Source organism: Mesoplodon mirus, assembly GCF_964341445.2.
Source record: "Mesoplodon mirus genome assembly, chromosome: 5".
NCBI lineage: Eukaryota > Metazoa > Chordata > Mammalia > Artiodactyla > Ziphiidae > Mesoplodon > Mesoplodon mirus.
The window spans coordinates 51239075-51264531 of record NC_138980.1 but is presented as its reverse complement, the minus strand read 5'-3'; the positions used below and the strand labels follow the sequence as shown (position 1 = coordinate 51264531).

The 25457-nt window shown below is 42.5% G+C and overlaps 2 protein-coding genes across 8 annotated transcripts in view; one reads left to right on the top strand and one right to left on the bottom strand.

Moving 5' to 3' along the window:
• Positions 1-4583, bottom strand: part of GEMIN5 (gem nuclear organelle associated protein 5) — a 42913-nt gene extending 38330 nt beyond the window's left edge. For all 5 annotated transcript variants that reach the window (XM_082622519.1, XM_082622520.1, XM_082622522.1 and 2 more), the window contains exons 1-3: positions 4354-4583; positions 3381-3541; positions 2477-2658 (exon numbers count right to left, since the gene is read on the bottom strand). In XM_082622519.1, the coding sequence (XP_082478645.1) occupies positions 2477-2658; positions 3381-3541; positions 4354-4519 (509 nt within the window). In that variant the 5' untranslated portion in view covers positions 4520-4583. The remainder of the gene's footprint in view (positions 1-2476; positions 2659-3380; positions 3542-4353) is intronic.
• A 2019-nt stretch (positions 4584-6602) lies between these two features.
• The window catches only part of MRPL22 (mitochondrial ribosomal protein L22), a 37375-nt gene continuing 18520 nt past the window's right edge, over positions 6603-25457 (top strand). Inside the window, exons 1-2 of one of the 3 annotated variants that reach the window (XM_082622529.1) lie at positions 6603-6697; positions 6772-6814. In XM_082622529.1, coding sequence (XP_082478655.1) covers positions 6670-6697; positions 6772-6814 — 71 coding nt within the window. In that variant the 5' untranslated portion in view covers positions 6603-6669. The remainder of the gene's footprint in view (positions 6698-6771; positions 6815-25457) is intronic. The other 2 variants (XM_082622528.1, XM_082622530.1) reach the window with 2 other exon arrangements.

Genomic DNA, 25457 nt, shown 5'->3' with positions numbered 1-25457 from the left:
AAAATATCTCCTTCCTTTTACAAATGATCTTACTTTTCTAACAAAAGCTGCAGAATTCTAACTTATAGATCTGGATATTCCAAGGCTGTCAGTTTTTGAATTCAGAAGAAACTCAGAAATTGTAATCGTTTTTTGTTTTTTTTTTAAATGATGAAGTATTTCAGACACAAGAAATATCTACTCTCTAGCTTAAGAAAAAAAAATATGACCTATACAGTTGAAGTCCTCTGTACATCCCACCCCAATCAAACCTCTCTCCCTTTCTTTCCCAGAGGCAAACTGCTATTCCTAAATTTTGTGTTACATTAGTCCTAGCCTTTCTTTGTATATATTCCTAAATAAGATACAGAATTACTTTGTACATTTAGAAACTCATATAAATGGTATCATGTTGTCTGTTTTTCTGTAGCTTGCTTTTTTCACTCATTCTTTTTGTGAGTCATTCATGTTGACACCTGTAACTCTAGTTCCTGGTCAGTCGTTTATACTATTGCATAGTACTCCACCGTGTGAATATACCATAAGTTTAGTTACTCATTTTCCTTTTGAAGGGCTTCCATTTTTTTCTACTATTACAAACAAAAAATGCTATTAATAATTTTATACACACTTAAGCAAGTTTCAGGTTTGATGCCTAGTAATAGGATGTTAAGATATACACATTTTCGCTTTACTAGAAAGTGCAAAATTGCTCTCCAAAGTGGACATACCTGTTTACATTTCCTATACACTAGACAGTCCTACAGGGAAAAATACCATTACAGCTTTATTTATTTTTCTCCTTTTATTAAAAAAAATTTTCCCCATTACAGCTTTATTTAAAAAACATGAAATCATAGAATATATCAAATCTTTGAAGACACAGACTTTGAAAACCATCAAGATAAATAACCTAATAGTCATGTGATCAACCTGTTTTGCAATTTCAGTCAAGACTTCAGGGACTGTTTTGAAGAACCTCTAAAAACAAATTCTGATTCAATCCTGTTTGATTGTCTTCCACCTGAAAGACTCTTCTTGTGAATTCCTGCTTATCTTTCAAGGTCAGTTTGATTCACGCTTCTCTGACCCCTGCCTACCACCCTTTCTGCTCCCTCTCTTATACTCCCACCAAGACAATGCTCCCATTTCATGGAGACCTCCGATCACAGACCCTTTCCATTTTCACTGTTAACTCACCCACACCTGTCTTCCTGTCCTTCTCCCCATGCAGTGCAGATTTCATGATCCATCATTATATTCACTCCTTAAAAAACACCCTTATCTCCTTTGTTCCCCCTTTCTCTCAGGGGTATTTACTCCACAAAACTCCAAACCTGGTTGAATCCAACCATTTCCTTTCTCAACCAGTTTGAGTAGTTTACTTAAAATTCATGACCACGATCCTTGGCTTGGCACTCAACCAGGACCACAGGACCTGCAGTTTCTCTCAGTAAGTTCATTTTCCTCTTCTCTGAGATGACTGTTTTCATACCCTCTTCCTGCATCCAGCTCCTTCCCCACCCTGAACTTGACTCCACCTCTTTGACTTCTTCTCCACCTCTTTCTGCCTCACTAAGAATATCAGCAGCCATCAGAATGAAACACCCTCCTCTTCCAACAAGATCTGTGAACCTACTTGCACCTATTTCCGCATTCTCAGCTGTTCTTTCTACTTGTGGTCTGGATCCAGTTTCCTCTTGACCTCCCATTATCACTCATGTATTCTTCACTGTTCACCCCTGCCACAGGCTCCCCCTTTTCTGCCTCAGCATCAGCATAAAAACATGCCTTTGTTATCTTCCATTTAATACTCCCTTGACCCCCATACATCTCCTCTGGCTTCATGTCTATATGCACGTTGTCACAACCAACTGTGGAAACGTTGTCTCCATATGTATTTACCTCACCTCCCAGTCTCTTGAATCCACTCCAGTTGAACTTTCTCCTCCTACATGCTTGTGCTTATGTCTAGTCTTCAAACTAGAGAGAATGAACATCTTTGGGAGAGAAGTAAATGGAGTGGTGAAGGAGAGGGGATTGTGCTCTCAGGCAGCTCATGTGAAACAACCTTGGTGATCACTGGGGAGACAGATCCTAATGCCAGATTGCTTTCCCAGTTGAGTGGGAGAGCTAAGAACCAGAGACAGAGCTGAGTCATTTGACACTTTGGGGGTATATGTTATAACCAAGGGTAAGTATGGAGGAAAAAAAGATGAAAGAGGACATTTCTGACATTTGGAGGTTGACTGAAGAAATCAGATATGAAGAATGAGTAAAGTACAGTATCATGGAAACCGAGGAAACAAAAATAGAATGGGAGAGACAGTGAGGACCCAGAGGTCACAAGAATAAATGATACCAGGGGTGAAGGGAGAGTGGTTAATACCTGTAAATGGTTTCCTCTGAGGAATAAAGGGACAGGAGAAGGTAAAGAAAATGCAAAGTAAGATCATAAACAAAAATAGATCATCAATGCAGATGGCACAGTACTTACCCAATGGCTACTAAATCTTCATGATGAGGTGAGCAAGTAAGACAGAAAATTGTCCTGGGTTCTATAAAGAGGTGCTGGCTGTCATTTCTATTAAGCCAGTAACAGAAAACTACTCCTTTTTCATCTCCAGATACTAGTAAATCCTTTACTAGAGGAGACCAATGCAGTGCTGATATTGTATGCTTTAAAACAAAACAAAGATATCTTTGCTTTTCATTTGTCAATGCTGAACTTGTTTTACTTAGTTTTTAACCTGTATAATGCTAGGCACATTATAGGTACTTAATAAATACAGTTAGGACCACTTGTAGAGCAAGACTACATTATAACCAAATGATAGGAGAATTTAGGCTACTGGGGATCAAAGAGCCATTTAAAAAATTTCTTCCTTCGATAGATTAATGCAAAGTTCTTACTAAGATTAACTGAGTCCTTTCCTACATTCTCTAGGCAGGTATATCAATTAATCATCTAGTTTGGAAAGAAGTTTCATTCACTTACAGTTTATATCAGGAGTCTTTTTCATGGTAAAGTGCCAGAGAGTAAATATTTCAGATTGTGTGGGCCATACTGTCTCTGTTGTAACTACTCAACTCTGCCACGGTAGTGTGCAAGCAGCCAATACTTAAAATTGTAGACAGTACTTAAATGAATGACTGTGATTGTATTCCAATGAAAGAATTCTCAAAAGCAGGCAGCAGTGCAGTTTGCTGACCTCTGATTTATATGCATCTCCTTCCAAAAAAGTTTTGAGGTACCTTACAATATAGAGCTTCTAATCTAATGAACAAACACAATTATAAAAGTTACCTTGCACAGATGAGCTAGCAAAACTATACTTGAAGAAAGAGAACTCTGGTACAGATAAATAATAATGGTCTGAGAAACCAGCAAGTCATGGTACCTGATGGAGCGCATGTTCCGTCACAACTGTTTTTGTCTCTACATCCCAGATTTTCACAGTCCCGTCATCGGAGCTGGTGGCGCACAGGTTGTATTGACCCGGGTGATGACAAAACGTGAAGCCAGACACCCTTTCGGTGTGTCCCACCAACTCCCCTATGACTTCAAGCAAAACCAGACTCCAGATTAAAATGCTACCTAGGATTCCTGGCAGAGTCCTTCTGTTGTTAGATGGTGATTGGGGCCTCACTTATCCCATGGAATAACAAAAATTTCCAGGGACTCACAATCAGAAACCCCAAGTGCTGGTATTGGCTCTGCCACCTGACTTCAGACAAGTCTTTTTATCTTCTTGGGTCTCAGTCTTCTCAACTATAAAATACCATTCATATCACTTGATGTGCCTAGTTCTTAGGCTGAGGAGCAGCTCAAGTGAAGAATGTAAAAGGGATTCCTATTTAGATCTGGCCAGAAGTCATTTGGAAAAGAATAAATATCTGGCATGCCATATCCCAAGGCATAATCAAAACCTAGTTTGGAGCCTGAAAGCATCCGGCTCAAGTCATTCATCTTACAGAAATGAGTATCATATATTTGCAGGCTCTCTCTTAGGACCTGGAGCTGTAGGCAGCCCCCAACCCCAGGAAGGCTCTCAGGGGGCCCGCACGCACTGGGTTGGGGAGGAAGGGCTAGGTGTTATAAATGCCTGGCGAGACACATGGATAACTCTTCAGTAAGCCAGCGGATCCACGTGAGAGCGCCAGGAGGCGGGACCACTCAGCCGCAGCGTGGTGTACAGCCAACCTTGGAGACCCGGACACGACTCAGTTTAGATGACTGTGAGCGGACCCTCCTCCCTGCCCGAGTCTCAGTTTCCCCATCTATAGAGAGGGGGGTGATTGGACACGCCCACTCGGCGCCCCCGGGGAACGCAATTAGTGCAGGAAGGCTGGGGCCAAGAGGTGGCGAATTACCTCGAAATGGGGACGTCCCTGGGATCACGTCCGCTCCCGGGCCCACGCGGACAAGGAAGACAGAGGTCCGCGCCGCGAAGCCGAAGAGGCCCCCGGGCACGGCATCGCTGCATCGGGAGCAGTACCAGTTAGGGGAGGGCGGCAGCGTGCGCGGTTCCTGTCCCATGATCACGAGCAACCGGGGACGAGGGAAGCAGGCTCTGAGGCAGACAGTTTGTAGCCCTACGCCGGAGACGGGAAGGGGGCGTGGTTAATTTAGAGCCCCGCCTCCTGGGCCCGCCGCTACGGCGCGCGCGGAGGTCCAGGTCTCACTGCGCGCGCCGCTCCTGCGGCCTCGGGGCTGGGAAGGGCTGGGCCCCGCGGGCGGCTCTTTGCCCCACCAATGCCGCCTGCGGCGGGAGGGTCTGGTGCTGCTGGTTAGGTATTCTCACTTGCTACAGCAAGGAAGGTTAATTAATAGGTTAGAATGATGGAGTCACCTCCCGGCACTGCTGGTTTATTCTCTGGACCTGTTCAACCCTATCCCATCAAATATATTTTAAAAGCTATGTGCCGGGGCGCCTTGGTAGCTCTGGAGATGCTTTAAACGTATCTACAAGAAGCCAATTAACAAAAAGATAAAAGTTCGAATCAGAAATTTCTGCAACTGGGTGGAAATTCTGGCTCTGTGTTTTTTTTTTTTTTTTTCTTTTTGCGGTATGCGGGCCTCTCACTGTTGTGGCCTCTCCCGTTGCGGAGCACAGGCTCCGGACGCGCAGGCCCAGCGGCCATGGCTCACGGGCCCAGCCGCTCCGCGGCATATGGGATCCTCCCAGACCGGGGCACGAACCCGCATCCCCTGCATCGGCAGGCGGACTCTCAACCACTGCGCCACCAGGGAGACCCCTGGCTCTGGTTTTTGATACCCAAGAAGCAGCAGAATAGAGTGACTCTCTTTTGATCTGATTAAGTGCCAACTCTATGCAGGGGCTGTATGTGTTAAGTGCTGTGGAGGAAAGAGCCAAAATTTCCTTCCAACTCAAACGTCCTAAAATGCTCAGTTTCTGCGCTTACACTCTTCTACTCCGTATTGCTTGTTTGCATTGGATACCAGGAACTCTTGCATATGTAGCAAACGAAACCTGAGCTATCTATGCTAATGAAAAGATATATATATATATATAGATATAGATATATAGATATAGATATAGATAGATATATATATTTACTTATTCGGATGTGGGTAGGAGCACTAACTTTGGAGGCACCCAACCCTAGATTGACCACTGTATTTGCCAGGTATTATCTGAGAGACCTTAACCTATCCTAAATCTTTTTTCTCAATTGAAGACCTGATAATACAGGTCTAGTTGGATTGCTGTGAGGAATACATGAGATTTCGTGAAATGCCTGCTGGCCATATATGGTAGCAAGTGCCTGCTGATTATTATTATTTTTTTTTTTTGCGGTACGCGGGCCTCTCACTGTTGTGGCCTCTCCCGTTGCGGAGCACAGGCTCCGGATGCTCAGGCTCAGCGGCCATGGCTCACAGGCCCAGCCGCTCCGCGGCATGTGGGATCTTCCCGGACCGGGGCACAAACCCATGTCCCCTGCATCGGCAGGCAGACTCTCAACCACTGCGCCACCAGGGAAGCCCCCTGCTGATTATTAACTCATCTCTTGGAGGTCAACCTGGAGATTAGCATCATACTTTGTATTTGAACTGTTTGTTCTTTATTTTTATTTATTGAAGTATAGTTGATTTGCAATATTAGTTTCAGGTGTATAACATAGTGATTCACAATATTTAAAGATTATACTCCATTTAAAGTTATTATAAAATATTGGCTATATTTCCTGTGTTGTACAAAATATCCTTGTAGCTTATTCATTTTATACATAGTAGTTTGTATGTTTGTTCTTTAAAAGAGCTTTCACACAATCTCTAGTGATCTTCACAAGCCTGTGCCGTAGGGATACTTAGTTCTTTTAAGAAAACTGAAGCCCTCCCAGGTTAGTTGGCTTGGTTCACGGTCTCTGTTTTCCTAATCCTTTCAGACCATTTGTGAGGTGAGGCTTCGCAGTTTTTCTGGATCCCGACGAATTTTCGGAAACTCGCTAGTCTTTGACCTTTGTTAAGTAATTCATTCCCAAGCAAGGCTGATCAGAACACACCTTAAGCGCCGGCCGCGTGTTCACGGGTCTCCATGACAACACCTCGCGTGTCAGTTGCGGCTCGGTCTCGCGATAAGAGGGGGGTTAAATCCGGAGAATTGCGCATGCGTTTTGCCCACACGGCCTCTGAACTCGGAGGCTTCCGTAGAGGGCGGGAGGAAGATGGCGGCGGCAATACTGGATCATTTGGGTAAGGATTTCTTGGTGGGTGGAGGAAGGGAGTGAGGTGGGAGTCTGAATTGACGGCGTGTGTTGATATTGCAGGTGCGTTATGGATGCAGAATCTGAGGGGGAAGCTGGCCTTGGGGTAAGTCTTTCGCCTCGGAGTTGGGGAAGGGTCCAAGCCTTAGTCTTACTAGTCTCAGTTACTTAGAGCCTAAGTGCCAGGCTCTGCTTAGGCTCTGAGGCTAGCGAACGAGACAGCCAGAGTCTCTGCTTTGCCACCCTGTGTTTTCACCGCCGTACTGCATAGCCCTGCGGGTATCAGGATTATCTATGACCGAAGGGACGTAGTAAATGTCTTTTTTGAACACTCTTTTCTAATCTTTTTGGATATGGTTAGATTCTCCCACCCAAACTGGGAGCGTACTTTTCTAGTTATCTCTGTAATTATTTGCTTATGTGGGCAGGGACTGTATTGTAGCCAGGTGCGGTTTACATCGTGCCTGACATTGTGTTAAAATCTTTGTACGCCTTATCTCTTTCTCACAGCATCCTACGTAGTGTAGGTACTGCTCTACCCATTTTTTCAGACAAGGAAATTGAAGCCCTCAAAGTAAAGTAAGTTGCCCAAGGTCCCTCAGTTACAGGAATTTTGAAGCTTTATACTATATTTTTAGAGCATTTTTTGACCTCAGGACAAAGCGTTCTTTAAGGTTAGGGAATGCAGCTGAAGTCAGTACTGGCAAGAGGCTTTCTCTGCTCCCTTCTCATTGTTCTTCTTCTGGAGTACAGCTGTGGCTCTTTGGAGGTTGACAATCTGATTGTAAATTTTCTGATCGATGTATTTGTTAACATTAATTTTGGTTTAGTCCATAGACTTTGGAGACAGATAAGTTGAGTGTGAGTCCACATTTTAACTGCGATTTTGGAAGAGTTACTTATTCTTTCTAAGCTTCAGTTATCTTCTATGATACGAGAGGAAAATTAGTACTACCTCATAGATTTTTAATCAGGATTAAATGAGATAATGCTTATGAAGTGTTTTGTACAGTGCATGGTGTATAATAATCCCGCCCCAAATCTTAGCTACCATTAGTGTTTTTATCATTATGAACTACTATTGAGTTCCCATTATATCTAGATTCTCGGCTCGAGGGAGGAAGAGGTGGGCTAAAGAAGAAAGTAGGAAGTACTGGCACTTAGGATTTGTCTTCACTGCTTTCGTAGATTATCTTCTATCACTCTACCCCCAGCCATGCTGATTTACTTACTTTTTCTGAGGATGCTGTGCCTTTACTTGTTTCTTGGTTTTTCATACTTTTCTCTCACTTTCTGTCAGTAACAGCAGTCTTCATTATTCAGACCCCTCTTTAACTGTTTCCCCTTCATGATCTCACTAAAAATGAAAGAAATCAATTTCTCCTTTCCTTTAGTATGTGTTCCTTAAATAATGGCTTCATGTATATGTGTCTGTGTCCTTTGCTACCTTGTGTATCCTGGACAGTTAGGGACACTTCTTGTTTCTTTTTGTAGCTCCAGTATAGGGTCTTGCACAAAGTGAATATTTTGTTGATTTTTGTTGATTTAAATTGTCCCACACTGACTTGTATTGGGAAGCTCTGAGCAAGTAACTAAAGCAGCTTGGCTTCAGTCTTGTCATCTGTGTAATACAAGAGGGTTGGATTTTGCTAGGTAGCCTTGGAGGCTCTTTCTAGTTTTGAAGTTATATAATTTTACAAGTCCCCATTCTGAACTTTCTAGTGGGGAAATGACCACATGAAAACTAAGTAGAAAAGGCATAACTAATGCTTATGATGACCGTGTAAAATTTTAGAGATATCTAAGTCAGTGGTTGGAAACTTAATTACATACCAATTGCCAGACAGGTAATAGAAATGAATGAACTAGCAGAAGTGGTCTTTGTAAAAAGAGAATGGTAGGGCCTGTGGCAGTCATAGAGTGCATTCCTCCTGTAAAGGCATTGAATTAGATTTTAAAAATGCTGCTGACCAAATAAAACTTTTCTGCAGGCTATATTTGGTAGCAGACTGACAATTTCCAACCTTTGAATTTCAAGTCTCCCATTTTACTGATGCATGCATTTGGGAATTTTTGTGACATGCTGAAGGTTACATGGCAAACCTAGGATCTAAACAAAAAATTCTCTGGATTAAAATAGTGCTGTATCATATCCTGGGAGAGACTGAGTCATGAGCCCTGAAGGGGTTTGTCGGAGGAGTCTTTCTGGAAGAGGTGAGTTTGAGTTTAAAGAGTGAAGAGTATATTTTGGTGGTTTAAAAGTTTGAAGGCACTGGTTACTAAGCTGTACATAGGTTAAAATTATCCACAAGAAAAACCAAGTTGGAAATGTCATGAATCAGCAGTTTGGTGGATAAATGATGAGAACAGTGTGATATATTTGAATAAATACTGGGCTTCAGGTGATAGAGCTGGATTTCAGGTCTCTGTCAGGGACAAATATTGTGGTCTTGGGCCATTTGCTTAACTTCTGTGAGGCTCAGTTTCCTCATATCAAAAAATGAGGATAATATTTAACTTCAAGGGTGGTTGTGAGAACTAAGAGACTAATACGTAAAATGTCTGTTTTAGCGCCTGGCACTGTGGAGGTGTTTTGACTGGGGATGATATTGCTGTGAAGTTGTTTGAGAGGAATCAGATTTAATGCTGGAACCAATCAGTAGTTACTCAACACTCTTAGATGAAATTACATATTTCATCTATCAGCCCTACTTTTGTAGAACAATTGGCAGGAAGATAAGAAACTGAAATCTACATTAGCCTATTCAGTTGAGTCACTCTTAAGAGACTTTTCCAGTGTAAGGGGTAGTAATTATCTCTTGTTTTTATGCATCCATGCTTTCAGTGTTCTGATTGCTATGGCCAGCAGATTTGACACCCCCTCTGCTTTGTGCTCTCTTAAATAGATCTTACCCTATGATCTGAGGGCTTGTGATTCCTTGCCCGTTAGGACAGTGGTTCTTAAATTTGAGTCACAGACCTCTTTGAGAGTATGACGAAAGCCACAAGAAATGTTCCCAGAAAAATGCATATCGCATTCATAGTTTGGCTTGTAATTTCATAATCCTTAGTATAGGAATCTTTGCACTGGGACATCATAACTAAACAAAAGGACAATAATGATACACAAAGATAAACGTAACTACACAATAATGATTAGTGGTGTAAAGTATGTTGGAAAATGTGTCAGGCAGTGACCCTTGTGTTAATGGGTGAAATATTTTCCTCAATATATTTTGAAAAATGTCAGTCCTGCAGGAAAGTTGAAAGATTGCAATGTCATCAGTTGTAAACATAACTCTATAAATATACATGCTTTTTTCCCTGAATCATTTGAAAGTGAATTGTACACGTTACGGTACTTTACTCCTCATCACTTCAGGTTGTATTTCCTAAAAGTGACAACAGTCCCCAAGAACTACAAACCATGATCAAAATGGTATGATTTAATGATCTTTTATTTTTATGTTTTAGTTAAAAGGATTCAAATAGAAATCAAGTGTATGCTGACATTTACTTTTTTTTTTTTTTTTGAGTGGGGGTGGACTGTGCTGTGTGCCTTGTGGGATCTTAGATTCCCGACCAGAAACTGAACCTGTGCTCCCTGCAGTGGAAGCATAGAATCCTAAACACTGTACCGCCAAGGAATTCCCTGACATTTACTTTTTTTTTTTTTAGTTTATTTTTGGCTGCACTGGGTCTTCGTTGCTGTGCCCGGGCTTTCTCTAGTTGTGGCGAGCAGGGGCTACTCTTTGTTGCGGTGTGCAGGCTTCTCATTGCTGTGGCTTCTCTTGTTGTGGAGCATAGGCTCTAGGTGCGCGGGCTTCAGTAGTTGTGGCGTGTGGGCTCAGTAGTTGTGGCTTGTGGGCTCTAGAGCACGGCCTCAGTAGTTGTGGCACACGGGCTTAGTTGCTCTGTGGCTTGTGGGATCTTCCTGGGCCAGGGATCGAACCTGTGTCCCCTGCATTGGCAGGCAGATTTTTAACCATTGCACCACCAGGCAAGTTCCCTGACATTTACTTTTGAAAAAAGAAAAATTGACCATTATTGAGGCTTGACAATAAGCCCTAAAATGGCCATGCACTAAAACAAGGAGACCTTATAGATGGACATTTTCAATTCCATAATATTTATGTTTGTTTAGTGAGTCTCTTGTTTATGTGACACTTTATTCCTTTGAAAGCACTCTCAAGACTCTTCTTTCAGTTAGAGTTTGTATCTCCTTCAAGTCTAACTCATGGATATGAAAGGTTTCTGTATTAGCTTCTTAGCGCTGCTGTAAGAAATCACCCCAAACTGGGTGACTTAAAACAAATGAAATTTATTCTCCCACAGTTCTGGAGGCCAGAAATCCAAAATCAAGGTGTCAGTAGGGCTGTACTCCCTCTGGAGGCTATAGGGGAGAATCCATTCCTTGCCTCTTCTGGCTTCTCTCTGTCTTTACCTCACCTTTCCCTCCTTTTTTCTGCTTCAAAACTTTTTCTGCATCTTTCTCATTAAGAAAAACAGAATTACATTTAGGGCCAAACAAGATAATCCAGGATAAGCTCCTCCTCTCAAGATCCCTAACTTAATTACCTCCTTTTCTATAGAATGTATTATTCACAGATTCTGGGAGTAAGGATGTGCACATATCTTTGGGGCCACCATCCAGCCCACTATATTCTCTTTCAAAAGAGGTCTATTGTATCATCTTCAGGTCTTTTTTTTTTTCAGAAAGATGCCCTGTAAATCACACCTTTACTTTTGCTATGCCTTTAACCTGGAGTGCTCTTTTACCAGGTTTCTGAATGTGGAAGTCCATACTTTGTTCAACACTCAGCTCAAGTCCCAACTCCTTAAAGCCATCCTGATTACCCCAGCCCTCCTGTGACTTCTTCTGACATTTTAAGCCTGTTGCACATTATGGTTAATCCTTTATCTCTCTAACTGAATTTTAAGTCACTTGAGGGCTGGAAATAGGTTTTATGTCTCTTTGCATTCCCATCACCTAGAATAGTACCTGTAGTACCCTATCCTTATTACTTGGTCAGTAAGTGTAAGTTGAACCATCAGTCAGCCTGAACAGATGCAAGTTGTAGTCTGAGAGATTGCCAGAAATGAGATTCAGGTTTTTCCACTCCAGTGCCAAGAAGGAACCCTTATGGCAAATTAAGTATAGGTACAGATTTCCAGCTTTATGTAATAGAATAGTTTATATGCTGATTATACAAATTCTTTTAAGTATTCCTTAGGACAAAATGAGGGCTTTAGAAGCTCTATATACCCATGCAGTTAGTTACTCACTAGAATATGACTGTTATTGTTCTGAATGATACAGTAGTGATCTGAAAGATTTAATGCCTTATTTTCACATGATTATTGACACCAGAGGCTTCCACTAGCTTTTCTGAGGGAAGGTGTTAGATCTGTGAACTAGGAAGTTGAACAAGAATATATTTATAAACTTTCTAATTTATTCTCAGATTCTTTTTAAAAATTGTTCTACTGAGAATTGTGACTTTTTAAATTTGTTCTCATCCCCTCTATGGTGGGCCAAACTCCCCAAAGTATATAAGTATAAATAAAAATAAAAACAAATGAATAAATATGTGCTATATCATGAAAAAGAAGAGTAACATGGGGGCAGGGAAGAATGAAACTTCTTTTTTCTTGACATTATTTTATTTTTTATTTTTTATTTTTTACTTTTTTACATATTTATTGGAGTATAATTGCCCCACAATGGTGTGTTAGTTTCTGCTTTATAACAAAGTGAATTAGCTATACATAGACATATGTTCCCATACCTCTTCCCTCTTGGGTCTCCCTCCCTCCCACCCTCCCTATCCCACCCCTCCAGGCGGTCACAAAGCACCGAGCTGATCTCCCTGTGCTATGCGGCTAGCCGCTTTGGGGCTGTGCTAGCTTACCCCGAGAGGTTACAGATTGGAGATCTGTCTGATGAATCAAGCCTACAGATATGTTTTGTCTGTATGTTATATTGTGTTTAAAACCTTCTTTTTCAATCAGTGTTTAAAAAGTAGTAGCTTGCTCATGAAAATCTAGGTTTCTAGATTCTATTTTGCATTGCAAAGCATGGCAGCAATTTTCTAGAGCAGAAGAGTGTACCACTCTTTAGATGGGATGTATATTCTTCAGTTTTCCTCATTTTCCAACCAGGTGTGAAATTTTTACATAGGTACCTATACCCAGCCCTCTTATTTATATTACCTGGCTGTCCCCTGTATTCTCTAATTCATTCTACAAATATGTATGTAGTGCCTGCTGTGTGCCAGGCTATTCTAGCACTAGGAATTTTGTAGTGAACAAAGAACATAATCATTGCTCTCATGGAGTGCACAGTCTAGTGAGGGAGGCAAATAATAAGTAAAATACAGAGTATATTAGATAGTGACAACTGCTTAGGAGAAAATGAGAGCAGAGAATGGGAATAGGAAGTGTGTGTATACAAGAGGGAGGTTGCAGTTTTAATAGGAAAGGCCTCATTAAGATAGCATTTGCGTAGGGCTTCCCTGGTGGCGCAGTGGTTGAGAGTCCGCCTGCCGATGCAGGGGACACGGGTTTGTGCCCCGGTCTGGGAAGATCCCACATGCCGGGGAGTGGCTGGGCCCGTGAGCCATGGCCGCTGAGCCTGCGTGTCTGGAGCCTGTGCTCCGCAACGGGGAGGCCAGAGCAGTGAGAGGCCCGCGTACCGCAAAAAAAAAAAAAGGTAGCATTTGCGTAAAGATCTGAAAGAAACCAGGGAGCAGGCTGTCAAGGCATGCCAGCATCTGGGTGAACACCATTCTAGAGAGATGGAACATAAGTGCAAAGGCCCTGAGGAGGGAACATACCTAGTATGGTCAAAAGCAGTGAGTGAGGAGGGAAGATCATAGTAGGAGATGAGGTCAGAAGAAGGAATAGGAGATCATGTAGAGCCTTATGGATCATTGTAAGTACTTTGGTTTTTATTCTTAGTGAGATGGGAAACCATTGGTGGGTTTTCAGTATAAGAGTGATATGATCGGACTTATGTTTATGGGTGGTGGCTCTTTGTGTGTTCAGAACAGACCAGAGTGGGGATGAGGAGCAAGGATAGAAGTAGAGACCATTGGATATTTCAAGTTTGAGATTATGGTGGCTTGGATTAGGGTGGCTGTGAAGGTGGGTGAATTGTTGGATTCTGGCAGTGCATTAACAGCAGCTGACAGGACCTGTTGAATTGGATGTGGTGGGGTGTGAGAAAGAAGGGTGACACCAGGGTTTATGACCTGAGCAGATGGAAGTGTGGAGTCACCATTTGCTGAGATAGGAAGACTTCCAGAGGAGCAAGTTGGGGAGACCATCAGGAGCTCGATTTGGGGCTTGTGAAGTGTGAGGTAGCCGGTAAGCATACAGGTAGAGATGTGAGGACGCAATTGGATATATGAGTTTGGAGTTCATAGAAGGCCTGTGGGTTTGGGAGCCATCGGTGTATGAACAGTATTTAAAGCCATGAGTCTGGTTGACTTCACTATGAGAGTAGATAGAAAGCACAAGAGTCCAAGGATTGATTCCTACCTGAGGCAGCCAACATTTACAGATCAGGTTGAGGAGGACAAAACAAAGGAGACTAGAGAAGTGTCTAGAGAGGTGAGAGGAAAACACAGAGTGTGTAGTGTCCTGGAACTCAGGTAAAGAAAGTGCCTCAAGGAAGAGCAGGTGATATTAAGAGATGTGATATTATGATTTATGACAAATAGGCCAAAATACATTTCTCATGTATATTTTGTCTTTGTCCATGGTTCTGGCTCACAGCTCCCAAAACCCTTGGAACTTCCTGAGCCATAGGGTTATGAGAGCTTCTTTTGTCATCATATTTGTTCTCTTGTCCTCAGTTTATGGCTTCAGAGCCATAAAGTGAAATGGGTGTCTTGTTATTCCTGACATGGCCCCTTTCCACCACAACTAGGTTTATGCTAATGAGGTGAATTTGGGGAAGCACCTAAGGATGGGGGTTGGTTGCTAGGGGAACCAACCATGAACAGAGGGGTGGAACTTTTAGTCCCACCACCTCCTGGTTTCCAGGGAGGGGAGAAGGACTGGAGCTTGAATCAGTTACCAAAGGCCAATGAGTTAGTTAATCCTGCCTATGTAATGCAGCCTCCATAAAAAGCCAAAAGGAGGGGGTTCAGAGAGCTTCTGAGTGGGGAACCAGAATGTTTCTACGTCACTGTGCTGGGCCCCAAGTTTCACGAAGACAGAAGCTCCTTTGTTTGGGACTTTGCCCTATGTATCTCCTCATTTGGCTTTTGATTCATATCTTTTACTGTTTTTCATAAAAAATCAGTAATCTAGTGAGTAAATGGGTTTCCTGAATTTTGTGAGCTGGTGAAGCAAATTAATCAAACCCAAGAAGGGCATCATGAGAACCTCTTGATTTATAGCCAGTTGGTCAGAAGCACATGTAACAACCTGAGCTTGTAATTGGCATCTGAAGTGGAGGGTGGTCTTGTGGGACAGAGCCCTTAATGTGATGCTGTCCCTAGGTAGAGAGTGTCAGAATTGAATTTAATTGTAGGACACCCAGCTGGTGTCAGAGCGTTGCTTAGTGGTGGTGTGAGGAACCACCCTCCAACACTGGAATTGTTGGGTAGTCAGAGAGCCCTTTTACCAGGGATACTTAGATCATTCTCAGATGAGGACTGAGAATTGTCCACTGGATTTTACAACACAGATATCTTCGATGACCTTGATAAAGCAGTTTTGATGGAATGATGGGAGAGGGTTAAGGATGAATGGGAGGGCTGGAATTAGAGACAGGGAGTTGAGGTAACTCAATCAAGGAATTTTGCAGCAGTAGCTAGAGGGAGTTGGTCAGGGGACAGTTAAGTTGGGAGATATTAGAGTATATTTGTTTGCTGATGGTAGTGTTCCAATAGAGAAGAAAAATTGATGATTTAAAGGGGGAAGAAAGAATTGCCGAAGCAGTGCCCTTGAGTAGATGGGAAGAAATGGGATCTAGGGAGCAAGGGATGAGATTGGTCCTGATTAGGGCATAGACTTGCATTCATAGTAACAAATGAAGATAGTAAGTGTGTATGGCTATGGATGCTGGTGGGTATATAGATTAGGTGGTGGGAGCTTGTGGAAGTTCTCTTCTTCTTTTTTTAAAGCAACAATTAATTAATTAATTTAATTTATTTAGTTGCACTGGGTCTTAGTTGCGTCAGGCGGGCTTCTTAGTTGTGGCTCACCTGCTTCTTGTGGCCGGCAGTCTCCTTAGTTGCAGCTCACGGGCTCCTTAGTAGCAGCTTGCCAGCTCCTTAGTGGTGGCATGCATGTGGGATCTAGTTCCCTGACCAGGAATTGAACCCCAGCCCCCTTCATTGGGAGCTCAGAGTCTTAACTGAGGGAAGTCCCCTGGAAGTTCTCTTTTGATTGTTCAATTTTCTCAGCGAATAAGCACAATTTTCAGCTGAGACTGAGGATGAGGGAGGAGATATGGGAGGTTTAACTAGCAAGGAAGAGGTAGGAACTTTGTCTACAGGGGCTAGGAGAGTAAATGGACTAGAGAAATACAGTAGGAATGCCAGGCAGCCTTAAGGGCCCACTTATTCTTATGAATAAGAATGTAAAATTTAGGCATTCAGTCATTATTGCTTTACACAGTGAGAAAATCTGACTTACTAACCATCCACATGTGTATGGCATGATAACTGGAAACTTTTGGAACAGAGAGGTCATGCTCCCTAGTCTGCAAAAACTAGCACTGTCGTTTTGTTTTTGTTTGTTTGTTTGTTTTAATGCTGCTTTAGCTAATAGTGACTTCCAATTGGGAGCAGTTTTGCCTCTCACCTCCCTCCAGGAGACATTTGGCAACATTTGGAGGCGCTGCAAGATTGTCGCAAGGCAGGGGGTGCTGCTGGCATCTAGTAGGTGGAGGTGAGGGATGCCACTAAGCATCCTTATGACAAAGGAGAGCCCTCACAACAAAGAGTGACCTGCTTAAAATGTCAGTAATGCCGAGGTCGAAAAACTCTGAACTTACCATGGTCCATAGTTGCTGGGATTTCACTTTTTTTGTTTGCTAAATTCTTGTTGCCTTGTTTGATTGTCCTTGACTTTCACAAAGTACTAAAATTATACTGAGTTATGAGAATATACATATCACTTCAGCTTTTTATTTTAGATTTTAATGGAGGCAAGAGGGAGGATGTTCTTTTATTCAGCCACAAGTGTGGGATTAATGTTATCTGAAGTAAATTTGGAACAAAGCACTTTTTCCTTGATGCATCTAATAACATGAGTTTCTTAAGATTGAGCCAGAGGCCAGTATTATCTTCACTTGGGACTTGAGTATACCTTGTACTAAATTTCAAAGTAAACTTTGAGTAACAAAGAGGAAGTATTCTGTCAAATTGTGACATGAGAAAGTTTCAGATACTCTGTCTTATCCGAGTTAACTCTTAATCCTAAAATTTGGCTGGTATCTGCTACTCTTCAATGCCTAATGACTATGGGCAGGATTTGAAACGTGGTACTTAAACTTAATCCTCAAGTATTGGTAGATAGAAAACACCAGAATCATGAGAGAAGGGAAATTCATATGCTAGTTCCAGCATACCATTCACTTTCTGCTTGAGCTCAGGCAATCTCACCGTACTGTGGGAACCTGTGTGTGTTTCATGTACAAGCGCTCTGGAGTGGTGGTTCATGCCTACCTTCCTTCACCCAGTTTACGGAGATGCAGTGAAGCTAAAGGGATTTGGGTTTCCTAGTAAATGAAAGGGTATAGTAAATACCAGTAGTGATATTTGAGTTTCAAAATGATAAAAGTTGATCCTGGTTGCCTTTTGGGTTTCTTTTCTGTTTTTCGTTTTTTTTTTTTTAAGATTTTAATTTATTTTCATTCTTTAGAATGCTAACAGTAAACTAGCTAGAGCTCTAGGCAGAGTTAAAATCTAATATTTGTTGGAAGAAATTTTACAGAAGAAAATGGATTCTAGTAATAAGCCATGCTATCATTTGTTAATTCCAACTTCCTTTTCTTTATAAATTTATTTATTTATGGCCGCATTGGGTCTTCATTGCTGCCCACGGCTTTCTCTAGTTGTGGTGAGCAGGGGCTACTCTTCGTTGCGGTGCGCAGGCTTCTCATTGCGGTGGCTTCTCTTGTGGCGCGTGGGCTCTAGGTGTGTGGGCTTCAGTAGCTGTTGCACGTGGGCTGAGTAGCTGTGGCTCGTGGGCTCTAGAGCGCATTCTCTAGTAGTTGTGGTGCACGGGCTCCATGGCATGTGGGATCTTCCTGGACCAGAGCTCGAACTCGTGTCCCCTGCATTGGCAGGAGGATTCTTTTTTTTTAAAAAAATTAATTAATTATTTTAACATCTTTATTGGAGTATAATTGCTTTACAATGGTGTGTTAGTTTCTGCTTTATAACAAAGAGAATCAGTTATACATATACATACATCCCCATATCTCCTCCCTCTTGCGTCTCCCTCCCACCCTCCCCATCCCACCCCTCTAGGTGATCACAAAGCACCGAGCTGATCTCCCTGTGCTATGTGGCTGCTTCCCACTAGCTATCTGTTTTACATTTGGTAGTGTATATATGTCCATGCCACTCTCTCACTTCGTCCCAGCTTACCCTTCCCCATCGTCATGTCCTCATGTCCATTCTCTATGTCTGCGTCTTTATTCCTGTCCTGCCCCTAGGTTCTTCAGAACCTTTTTTTTTTTTTTTTGCGTTACGCGGGCCTCTCACTGTTGCGGCCTCTCCCGTTGCGGAGCACAGGCTCCGGACGCGCAGGCTCAGCAGCCATGGCTCACGGGCCCAGCCGCTCCGCGGCATGTGGGATCCTACTTGACTGGGGCACAAACCCGTATCTCCTGCATCGGCAGGCGGACTCTGAACCACTGTGCCACCAGGGAAGCCCACATGACTCTTTTTGAATTATGGTTTTCTCAGGGTATATGCCCAGTAGTGGGATTGCTGGGTCACATGGTAGTGCTATTTTTAGTTTTTTAAGGAACCTCCATACTGTTCTCCATAGTGGCTGTATCAATTTACATTCCCACCAACAGTGCAAGAGGGTTCCCTTTTCTCCACACCCTCTCCAGCATTTCTTGTTTGTAGATTTTTTGATGATGGGGCAGGCTGATTCTTAACCACTGTGTCACCAGGGAAGTCCCCCAACTTCCTTTTCTTGAATTTGTTTTCTTTAGTGACTCTTCACAGGCTTTCTTACATAAAGTGGTATCATAAAAGCCTTAAGTTTTGGGAATTCCCGGGCGGTCCAGTGGTTAGGACTCAGTGATTTCACTGCCGTGGCCTGGGTTCAACCCCTGGTCAGGGAGCTAAGATCCTGCAAGACGAGTGGCATGGCAAAAAAAAAAAAAAAAGCCTTAAATTTTGAATTAATTTTATTTTCAATTGTACTTTATGAGCGCTTCGTTTCCTGCTTTAACTTAGTGTTATTCCAATAGTTGGCCAGGAGAGGGCGCATACAACTTTTTGATTTAGTACACTTATGAATTAAAGACCCCGTTTGTAATCATATTTTACTTTGATTTGATTACAGTTGTTTAGTATTTGGTTGATAATTCATTTTATGAAGCATTTGAGCCCTGAAAGTATTGTAGGCATTCAAAAAGCTTTGTCATTATTAATTCATAATGTGTTTAATTTATTAGCCATTATATTTAATTCACTGAATGTGTATTGAGGATTTGAGGAGTATCAAAAACTATGCTAGATATGGGGGATATAGAAGGCATGGGCCTCACCCTCAAGCAGTCTTTCAGACTGTTTAGTATAGTAGTGGCTTCACTGAAGAGTTAAATAGAAGCCAAAGCATTCATATTTCTGTAATCCTGCTGTCATCCATGAGATGAAAGAAGAATTAAGGTTTGGAGAGACCCTGGAGATGAAGTACACCAATTCCTCTTCTCATAGATAAAGAAATTGACAAACTTAGTGCACCCACGAATTAAAACTTCATAGAAACAAATGATCATGATTATAAACATGAGAAGAAGGTTTGAAATTGTGTAATATGAAGTTTACACAACTCAAACAGTTCAAACTGTTTATTTTTTTTTGAGAACAGGAGACATGAACTGTTCAGAGGGCCTAATTTAAAGTTAATACTAGCTACCAGTGTTTATCTTGTGCTAGACTTTGTAAGGTGTTGTTTGTTAATTATTTATATACCACCAACAGAATGAAGTAGCTATTCTTCTCATTCTAAAAGTAATAATCTCAAATTTATTGAGCCCTATTATGTGTCAGGTTAAGTATTTTACTTAAAGTATCTCATTTGAGCTCCTTAAGAAGCCTATGTGGGGGGCTTCCCTGGTAGTCCAGTGGTTAAGACTGTGCTTCTACTGCAGGGGCGTGGGTTCTATCCCTGGTTGGGGAACTAAGATACCGCATACCTTGCGGTGTGGCCAAAAAAAAAAAGAAGAAGCCTATGAGGTAATTACAAATATTACTTCATTTACTGATGAGAAAACTGAGGCCTAGAAAGTTATGTGACTTCCCCAAGGCCATTCATCTAGTATTAGAGTTAGGATTTAGACCCAGGTCTAGTTGACTCTGTAGTCTCTGCCCTCATCACCTGGCTTATAGTTTTATTAGACAGTTCTGTCCTCTTACATCATATGTTCTGGTTTTGTGCTTTTCAGTTAAAATAGTGCAAGCTAAATGTGGATGGCAAAAGTACAGATTCTGTTAGGTATTTTGATGGCACTGATCAGTGAACTTGAGGTAGAGTAGGAGAAGTGAGCCACTAGAAGAATCGATTTTTAAAATTCTTTAGCCCGAGTGGTTTGAGGACTAAAAAAAGACTGCCAAGTATATAATCTAATTGCATGTATTGTGTGAGAATCTGCCAGTATACAACAACTTTGAATATTTAAGTCTGGGTTAAATATTTACTCAGTATGTATGTGCCAGATATTGTCTTCGGTGCGAAAATACAAAGGATGTCATGCTTGCCCTCCAGATGCTCAAATCAATACACTTACTACAGGAACTCATTCTTCTGCAGCCACCTTACAGTTCAGGAGTAGTACAACTCATTGCTCTACGGCTGGCAAGAACAAAGTACTAAAGCAATGGGGGGATTGGTTGTCTTGGAGAAGGGATCAGGTTCACATTGAGGTGACACTTGAGCTGGGACTTAAAACAGGACAAGCATTTCATTTAGGAGATAATAAGGGAGGAGAAAACAACATGAGCAAACGTGTAAAGATACGAAAGAATGTGGCTTGTTCAGGGAACAATGAATGTTTGTGTGGTTAGGTTTTAAGGTGAATAAGCTGAGATGGCCAGGCTGGTGTTAGATTGTGGAAGGCCTTCTGTGTCTTGTTAAGGAGTTTAGACTATATTCTGAGCAGTAGGGAAACACCAGAGTTTGTTGTTATTTGGCTATATCCAGATGTAAACAAAAGTAGACAGTATGATGAACCCTCATGAACCCATCACCCAACTCCAACAATTATTAACTCATAGCCTATCTTGTTTTCTTGTTTTATCTAGAGCCCCTGCTCTTCCCCATCATATTTTGAAACAAATCCCAGATAGTATAGTATTTCATCCATAAATATTTCACCATGTATATTATTAAAAAATATCAAATGTCCAGTTAATGTTCAAATTTCCAATGGTTAAATAACTTTTGTACTTTTAAGATTATAGTAGTCCACACTTAAAGAAGTCTTTTTAACATTTCTTATTTCTTGTAAGGTCAGTTTAGTAGTGAGGAACACTTTTAAGCTTTTGCTTGTCTGGAAGACTGTCTTTCTCCTTCAATTCTGAATAACTTTGTAGGTAGAGTATTCTTGGTTGGAAGTTTTTTTTCTTTCAGCACTTTGAATGTTTTATGCCACTCCCTTCTGGCCTGCAAAATTTGTGCTGAAAAATCTGTGGATAGGCTCATGGGGGTTCCCTTGTATGTAACAAGACTTTCTGTTTGGTTTTTTTTTTGCTGCTTTTAATATTCTTTGTCTAACTTTTGACATTTTAATTATAATGTGTCTTGGTGTGGGTCTCTTTGGGTTCATCTTACTTGGAACTTTCTGGGCTTCCTAGATCTTAATGTCTGTTTCCTTCCCCAAGTTAGGGAAGTTTTCGGCCATTATTTCTTTTTCCCTCTTTTTTTTTTTTTTAAGAGGAGTTTTTTTTTAAAAAATAGGTCTTTATTAGAGTATAATTGCTTCACAATACTGTGTTAGTTTCTGTTGTACATCAAAGTGAATCAGCCATATGCATACATATGTCCCCATATCCCCTCCCTCTTGAGCCTCCCTCCCATCCTCCCTGTCCCACCCCTCTAGGTCATCCGCGGAGCACTGAGCTGACCTCACTGTACTTTGCTGCTGCTTCCCACTAGCTAACTATTTTACATTTGGTAGTGTATACATGTCCATGCTACTCTCACTTCACCCCAGCTTCCCCCTCCCACCCCATGTCCTCAAGTCCATTCTTAAGAGGAGTTTTAATGGTAGAGTAGAGGGATAGTAATTTATTTATTTATTTATTTATTTATTTATTTATTTATTTATTTATTTATTTTGGCCATGCGGGATCTTAGTTCCCTGACCAGGGATCGAACTCTGGCCCTTGGCAGCGATAACCCGGAGTCCCAACCACTGGACCACCAGGGAATTCCCCAGCCATTATTTTTTCAAGTAAGATTTCTGCCCTTTTCTTTCTCTTTCTGGAAGCCCTGTAATGCAGATGTTAGTCTGTTTGATATTGCCCCATAAGTCTCTTAAGCTATAGTCAAATTTTTTCATTCTTTTTCTTTTTGCTGCTCTGCTTGGGTAAGTTCCACTGCCTTTTCTTCAAGTTGACTGATTCTTTCTTCTGCTTTATCCAGTCTGCTGTTGAACACTTCTAGTGTATTTTTCAGTTCAGTTATTATATTCTTAAGCTCTGTGACTTCTCTTTGGTATTTTCTTATATTTTTCATCTCTTTGTTGAAGATTTTGCTGTGTTCATCCATTTGTCTTCCCAGTTCGGTGAGCATCTTTATGACCATTACTTTGAACTCTTTATCAGGTAAATTACTTATCTCTGTTTCATTAAGATATTTTTCTGAGGTTTTATCTTGTTAACTGAATTGGAACATATTCCTCTGTTTCTTTATTTTGCTTGACTCTCTGTGTTGGTTTCTATACAGTAGAAGAAACAACCACTTCTCCCAGTCTTAAAGGAGTGGCCTCATGTAAGAGATAAAACTTTTTATTCAACCCTGCCCCAGCTTTTGGTCATCTCTCAAACTTTTGTGCTTGTCCAAGCATCCTGTTATGTTATTAGTAGCTCCCAGTAGTTGAGGATGTGCCAAGAATAGACAGTGTCCCAAAGAGGAGGATTTCAGCACTTAGATTCAGTCGGACTGGAAGCTAGACCCTCAGGCAGCAGCTTTATAAGTATGCAGATATATTCAGTTCTGGGGGGCCACAAATGTAAGCCCTGCTGGCCCCCAGAGCCACATGATCTGTCCCCTGGGCAGCAGTTGCAAAAATCAGGATACACTGTCCAGATGAGTGTATAAGCTTCTTTTTTGGGAGATACTGGTGAGCTGGAGCAAGGCAGAGAAAGAGCACCAAGATGGTGTCTACAGCCTGCACTGTTGAGAGCAGCTCCATAGGCCACCAAATGTGTGCCAGACTTGAGGCCTGCCACTCAGTCAAAAGCTCCAGGACAGGCAGAGTGGCCTCCTTCACAGAAAGAATGGGGAGTGTGCCTTGGTCTGCTGTCTGCACAGTCTCCTGAGGATGGTAGCCTGCCAAGAACCATCCCTCCCTAATTGCCAAAGTCCCATGAGACCCCAGAACACAAGCCCCTTTGGCCATCAGGGCCAGGTGATGGGCATCCTCTGGATGTCAGCCGCAGATACTGCACCAGTCGTGTATAAAGGATTACAGTCAGCCCCTCCATATGTTGTTTAATTAGAAGCCTGCCCCCAGGCCACAGTTGTGATGATTAGCTAATAGGCCTCCTTCACAGAAAGACAGACCTCAAAGGTCTATTGCCTCTTGCTGTGCCCTGGGGATGGCAGCTGTTTAGGAACTCTTTCTCTGTTGGTTACAGTCCTAGGGGGCCCACAAGCGTAAGCCCTACTGGTCACCAGAGTCAGGCGATGTAGAAGTGTCCCCTAGGAGCAGTCATAAAAATCATGGTGTCAAACAGGGTTATGAACTCTTTTCTGGGTGACACCTATTATTACAGTCCCATGTGACCAGGAGCGCAAGCTCCCCAGACCTCCAGAGCCAGGCAATAAAGAGTTACCGCCTAGGGACTTCTTCCCTGGTGGCGCAGTGGTTAAGAATCTGCCTGCCAATGCAGGGAACACGGCAAAGGGAGAGGGCAAAGATGGCGTCCACTAGGTCTCCATCCCCGTACAGTGAGTGTTCCAGCAGGCTCCTAAATGTGTGTGTTAAATTGGATGCCTGATCCACAGGCTGAGGTGTTTTTTTTGTTTGTTTGTTTGTTTGCTTTGGGCCGTGCCACATGGCTTGTGGGATCTTAGTTCCCCGACCAGGGATTGAACCTGGGCCCTCAGCAGTGAGAGTGTGGAGTCCTAACCACTGGACTGCCAGGGAAGTCCCCAGGTTGAGGGGTTTTTTTTCTTTTTTTTTAAATATTTATTTATTTATTTGGTTGCACAGGGTCTTAGTTGTGGCAGGCGGGCTCTTTAGTTGCTCCTTGTGGGCTCCTTAGTTGTGGCTCACTAGCTCCTTAGTTGCAGCACGTGGGCTCCTTAGTTGTGGCTGCTGGGCTCCTTAATTGCGGCTCCAGGGCTCCTTAGTTGTGGCTTGCCAACTCCTTAGTTGTGGCATGTGAACTCTTAGTTGTGGCACACATGTGTGGTCTAGTTCCCTGACCAGGTATCGAACCCAGGCCCCCTGCATTGGGAGCGTGGAGTCTTACCCACTGTGCCACCAGGGAAGTCCCCCAAGCCTGAGGTTTTACTGTAAGCAGGTGAGCCTCCTTTACTTTACGTATGGGTGCAATCAGCTGCCCCTGAGCTGGGCATTGGGGCAGGTGAGTTTCTGAGCGTGACTCTTTAAGAGGTGTTTCTCTGATTGTCTCCATCTTGTGGGTCTCAGGCCATGAGCTCAATTGGTTTTCAAAATTAGGTGTTTTGGGGGTTCATCTGAAGTGCCTGTCTTAAAAGTTGCAGTTCCTGATGTGGGGTTTGAACCCTTTGTTTCTCAGGGAGAAGCTCTGGGTTTTGAGTTCCCTCCCAGGTGTGGGTTGCCATACTGGGGGTGGGATTTATGACAGGATTGTGAGCCAACCTTTCCTACCTGCTTTGATGTCATTTTCTTCTTGTTTGCCTGATACGTAGTTGTTACCCAGCCAGCCTTTAGTTTTTTTTAAGAGGAAGTCGTTCCACATGTAGCTGTAGACTCAGTGTGTCTGTAGGAGGATGTGAGTTCAGGAGATTAAACAGTATGCTACTGAATAACCAGTGGGTCAAAGAAGAAATAAAAAAATACCTTGAGGAAAATGAAAATGGAAATGTAACATAGCAGAATTTATGCAGTGCAGCAAGAGCAGTTCTAAGAGGGAAGGTCACAGCAATAAATGTCTACCTCAAGAAATAAGAAAAGTCTGAAGAAACAGCCTAACTGTACACCTCGAGGAACTAGAAGAAGAAATGGGGCTTCCCTGGTGGCGCACTGGTTGAGAGTCTGCCTGCCAATGCAGGGGACACGGGTTCGAGCCCTGGTCTGGGAAGATCCCACATGCCGTGGAGCAACTAGGCCC